Source organism: Cottoperca gobio, chromosome 14 (assembly GCF_900634415.1).
Source record: "Cottoperca gobio chromosome 14, fCotGob3.1, whole genome shotgun sequence".
Lineage (NCBI taxonomy): Eukaryota > Metazoa > Chordata > Actinopteri > Perciformes > Bovichtidae > Cottoperca > Cottoperca gobio.
The window spans coordinates 11383544-11389543 of NC_041368.1; the positions used below are offsets into that span (position 1 = coordinate 11383544).

The 6000-nt window shown below is 40.0% G+C and overlaps 1 protein-coding gene across 3 annotated transcripts in view; it reads right to left on the reverse strand.

The window, feature by feature from the left end:
* ksr1a (kinase suppressor of ras 1a) overlaps nt 1-6000 on the reverse strand; it is a 31494-nt gene that overhangs the window by 9977 nt on the left and 15517 nt on the right. For all 3 annotated transcript variants that reach the window (XM_029447832.1, XM_029447833.1, XM_029447834.1), the window contains exons 3-4: nt 2622-2769; nt 2028-2517 (exon numbers count right to left, since the gene is read on the reverse strand). In XM_029447832.1, the coding sequence (XP_029303692.1) occupies nt 2028-2517; nt 2622-2769 (638 nt within the window). The remainder of the gene's footprint in view (nt 1-2027; nt 2518-2621; nt 2770-6000) is intronic.

Below are 6000 nucleotides of genomic sequence, written 5' to 3' on the forward strand. Positions count from 1 at the left end.
GCAAGGACTGGAGATATTGTTGGAGTATCTAAATAGCATTGGCACGGGATAGATAGGGTGACATCCTTAACACCCTGACTGAAGTCACACGGACAGAGGGAGCGAGCAGTGCCAGCTGTGTGGTTGTAAACATACGCATGCGAGTAATCAATGACACTTTCTATGACTCCCATGTCTATAAAAGGCATCATAATCTGCTTTTAGCTGTATAATTATAGTTATAAGCACTAATAAATATTCATAATGATTCATAACAACAGTCAAAATACATTATAAAGCATTAAGTATTATAATGCTTAATACTTGCTGGTGTTACCTAGAATAATCAATTTGTCTAATTTTATATTGAGTTCTGGTCAATCAGCTATCGGACGTGTGACCCGTCTTCAGATTGTTGTCATATATACCATATAGCGTACAAAGCAGTGGGATTGTCTCTGTGCGTGCGTACGTGCGTGCGTACGTGCGTGCGTGTTAGATGCATTGGATCTATGTCAGCTGTATTTATTCCTGTAATTGCCCGTTTGTTTTCCACTAAAGCTTTCCATAAACAGACAGGATATTGTGGATAAACATGTGGCTTGTTTGTGTATGTGCATCTAATCACAATAGAGAGAGACAAAAAATGAGGGAGAGCGAGATTGTGTGTGTGTGTGTGTGTGTGTGTGTCTCGCCACCTCTGAGCATTAGTCCTAGGAAATACTTCCTGTTTTGACATGAGTCATAATCTCTGGGAATCTGTGCGGGGATTAGTTCCTCTCATACAGCCAGAGCAAAGGAGCAACAGGCAGGATGTGAAAGGATGTGAAAAGAGGGAGAGGGAGGGAATGTGAGTGTATCTGAGGAAAGCTCTGCTTCTGTGCAGACAACAGTGTAAGACACAGAACAAATGCTTTCAGGAAAACTGTTCTAATCTGTAGGTGATGAGAAAACATGCGGCTGCAACAGTAAATCCAATTATTGTAGTGCCACCATGATCATGTTTAAGTATGCTACACTACCCACTACTGCTATATGTGCCCCTCATGTCTCCACTGTGTGTGTGGACCTTTTTTTAGACATTCTTTAGACATGCACAAATAATGTATAAAGTAAAGACTGTTGTTCCAAGTGAGTCAGAATGAACTAGGAGGAACTTGCTTGTTTACGAAAGAAAAGTTTTGATCAAATGCAAAACAAAGATGTCCAACAGTCAAAGGAGTTCATTTTTAAATTATAGTGGATAACATTTGTCATCAATTCTGACTAACATAGTGCATGAAGTAGTCTTATCAAATGTCATGAAAAATCGAAATCATAAAATAAATTGATAATGTGAAAATGAAAACAAAAAAATCTAATGTTTACCACTTTTACTTGATAAATGACATACAATTATTAATTTATTGTGGATCAATAATCACTTTAACAATTACACTAAAATAGCGTATGTCAATCAGAATAATATAATATAATAATAGCATTGCCTCATCTATTAGTAATAGAATAGCAATAGACGGCAAACAAATAACTGGCTTTGATATTGATATATGATTATAATTTGAGAACACGGTTTTTCAAATTGTTAAGATCTAAATGGAACATTTGTGTTTTAAACAACGGGTCTTTAGATTAGAAATTGGAAATATTATACGCATTAGTAAAAGAACAAAGGAATCATCTTTGAGTACCTAGAAAAGTGCTATATAAATTAAATGTATTATTATTATTATTATTATTATTAAGGTGTAGAGAGCAGATTAGACCTCAGGCTGTGTTAAATCCAGCATATTATAATATAATTAAACATCTGCAAGACAATGCTATCTTAGCAAAAGATACTGTGGCTTTCCTCTCACAGCACTTTCCCCATGACTCCCCAATGCCCACACACCTGTGCTAACAAAGCTGACAGTGGAAAACTGTTGCAATTACAATGCTATCTGAGGATTCCCATTTTACTGCTTATCTGACCTATTTCTGAAAAGCTCTTGTCGAGGTGAGTTCTGTAACCGTGTGTTCGTTCAAACAGCTTTCTGAGCGCCTACTTGTTGGTGGGCAGGTCCTCAATGCGGTTGCCCAGCTGGGACTCGTGGCTTTTGCTGCGCGTCAGGGTGATGTTGGGAAGTAAATGCAGCACTTTGCGGGACGGAGGTGGAGGGGTGCATGGGGGCTTCACTCGGTGACGCCTCTTCGATGGCGGAGTTATGGGTGGGGTGGAAGTGTGTCGGTGGAGCCGAGCGGTGCGAGCTAAGGACATCGGGAACGGATCTGTGAGTGGGCTTTCACTGTGGCCATACGATGCCAGCGCCTCGGGCGTGGGCACCGCCGACACCGAGCCCGAGCGAGGATGAGGGAAGATGGCACAGGGGGTGGATGGGGTGGAGTGGAAGGCGGATGGGCGGGCGAGAGGCGAGGGACTGTGAGGGCGGAGTGGAGTCCCCAGGCTGGAGAGCTGCTCTGCAGTCAGTAGAGAGCCACTGTCCCTCCTGGTGGGCTCAGACAGCCAGGGACTGCTGTCTTCCCTCAGTTCACCTCCTGCACAGCAGACAACACAAAGAAATCACCACCAGTAGAAAGAACAATGAGAATACAATGTGATGCATGTTGATCATGGAGGCTCCTGTGGAGTAAACACATACCTGATTCAGAGGCACTCTTCAGACAGGAGAGGGCAGCACTGAGCCGGGCACATTCTTCTGAACTGGACCCTAGTCTTCGCATCGTATCCCTCACCTGAGCGCCGGACATCTGCAGTAAGGCATCCAGGGACAACTTTGCTTCCACTGCCTGCAGAGGAGCAACAACAAGACAAAGAGAGGGTGAGCTCTAACTGTATAAGAAGCAAAAACACAAGAAATATACATGATGCATCAGTGAGAAGCTCCACAAAAAGAAAAACAATCAGCAGGTATGGCAATAAGGTGAAATCAGTTGCAGTTTATTAATAATCATCAGGCTGATGGTGATTTATTTTCAGAAACAAGATGTATACGAACCTTCTCCTGTAGGGCTGCAACTAATGATTATTTACATTTTGGTTTAATCTAATATTTTCTGGATTGTTTGGTCTTTAAAATAGGGTAAAATGTCCATCTCAGTTTCTCAAAGTCCAAGGTGATGTTTTTAAATGTCTTGTTTTTGTCAAGTCGAACCCAAAGATAAAGAGAAAAGCAGGAAATCTATTAAAAACAACATTTTCGGGCATTTTTGCATGGAAAATGACTTTTTACGATTAATTGACTCAAGATAATGGCCAATTATTTTTCTTTAGATTGAACCAGTTGATATATTTTCCTGTTTTTTAATACTTAACACCATAATAAAACTTATGACATTTATGTCACAGGAGCAAGCAAAGACACTCTGCTTGAGCATCAATTAAAAAGTGGTCTCAACACATTGGCCTACAGTAAGCTAAAACTCAGCATTAAAAGGGCAACATGTTACAGTTCTACTGTATATAGGTCACACAACATCTGACTTGCCCTGTTCCTGGAACTAGTGCTAATCCTGCATGTTTGGAGCATTTATCATAGCGCTTATTCCATTTATCTGTCCGTGCAGATTATTCAGTGCTACAGACATGGTTTTATGACTTTATCAGTAGATAGTAGTTCAAACGTTAGACAGGTCTTGGAGCCAAATATTTACACAATGCTATTTTTTATAAATAATCCTCAGTAATATATATGATATATATGATATGATATGACTAAGTGGGTAAAAGCAAATAATAGAACAGCTACAACGGTCTGGTAAGTTTAGAAAATGACATTACTTTACTGTATTTCAGCCTTTAAAACCAGGAAATGACACTTGTGCCATATTAGGATATCCAAAATCTAAGACGATATCTAGTCTCATTTCACATATGATAATATCCATATATTGCCCAGCCTGAGTGTCCATGTAATACTTTTTATTCTAGCGTTTGAGTCAGTGTATTTATTCAGATTCACTCAGGATTTCCTTACCAACACATCTATGCAAAGGAGGAAGTAAAGCTCAGTCTGAGATCAAGTAATCACTGTACAGAGGTGAAGGAAACTATGACAGCAGCTAACAGGAAGACAATAGACATCACACAACACAACATTGTGCAAGTAGAGGATTACATTAATAAGGAAAGATCAGAGTGGGAGGCAGACTGTGAGCAGCACTGGTAGGCTACACATTCAGAGAACAACACTCAGACGAGACATAGATACATGGCTGCTCAGACTGAACGCACTGCAACACAATGATTCAGGTCCACATTACGTGACAACCCTGCAAACAACCACTTTTAATTTATAATTTATCTTATAAGACATAATGCAATCAAACTACTTCATCACACAATGAGGAAACGGCAAAATGCAACACTACTGAGAGAGCAACGGGGTACTGGAAGTGTAAAACAGTGCTCACGATCAACAATGAGATTCAATTATTAAAATGAGCCTCGGCCCTTGTTGGCGGCAGATACATTCGTAACAAAAGGTAGAGTAAATGACATTTATAACAACTTTTAAAAAAACATGGATCAGTTCGATTGTGTTTCTGTATTTATAAATTATAGTTAATTTTCAGTTGCAGGTTCTTAGCATGACATCACGCTCGCATGACAAAATAAACTTAAACGGACATCATGCCATTTTCTGCCACTAGGAGTCTCAATAAAAACAACAACAAAAGAGGTGTGAGGTGTTGTGACGTAGCGTGGGATCATGGGAGTTGCTCTCTTCATAAACCATTGCTGTCAGCTTCTCCACGTTAGGATTACTTCATTGTACAGAAGTTTTTTTTACCGGGAGCCGAATTATCCACAGAGGTCTCCTGAATTAAGCAGTTTTACATAACACATCTCTGTTAAACTCTGAGCTTGTTTCTGATGACTTAAGATCCAGAGGTCAGATAACTAAAAACCTTCATCCGTTTAAAATATATAGTTTAAAAATGAACAAGAACAAGAAGAGTGTATTGTAAAAATGTGGCTCAAGACTGAATAAAAATAGTAAAACAAAAGTGAGTATCAAGCAAGGATGTTTATTCAGGGAAGATCCCTTGCCAATATGCCATAACATTTCTTAAACTACTCCCATCTCTGTTTCCTCTCATGTTCATCAGTTATACAGAACACAATCAGAATAGTTGAAAAGAATAGCTGAGGACTGGCGGGTAAAGAGAGAAACTGAAGCTGTATGGATACCTGAGGTATTTACTGTTTAATGTTCAGCTAGTGAGACGGTAGGCAACATGACAGCACAAACTGTTTGTGTATCACAGAAGGAAATGGAAGATAGTCCAGTGAGTTTAGATGTTTTTCTGACATGGGAAGTACGCAATTGCTTATCAGTCAGGTTAAACCCTTTGCTCTGAGAGGGCAAACACTGTTCACAAAACTAGGGCAACCTCCCACACTCATGTGTACACTGTAAGCAAAAGGAAGCACGCACGCATGCAGCCGCACAAACACACAAGGGTGAGTGATGTGATATTCCAAAGTGGCTGTGGGCCCTCCGCTCCCCTCCCACCTACTCACTCATAATAACATTACAATTTTAGCACCATAAACAGCACAGCTTGCCTTGCATACATGATTGGTGTACTCGGGCCTTCTTGATACAATGTTATTGGTCAGAATTGCTATGCACGTGTACCACAGACTGTATAAAAGAAGTGGAGTCACACATTAGTTTGTTAAACTACGGTCTTAAATGTTTGGAGTCGTGTCGAAATGGTAACCCTCGATTTGCGAAAACTCTGGCGAGACGGTTAGTCTTTAACTAAGAACAGTTAATGTTGGGATGGGTCGTCAAGTTTGGCAAATTGAGGGTTAGCATTTAGACATGACCGCATTTTGGCAGTCCCCATCTTAGTCTTTTGCTTACCCTGCTTCATTGTCTAATGGGACAATCAATTACAAAATAAACATCATGCTGTATTGAAGATACAGCATGTAGGCTTGAAACTAGCGATTGAGAACATAATTGTGTTAGGAAATTGTTTCCTGAGGTAACAAATCAAGTGAGAAGT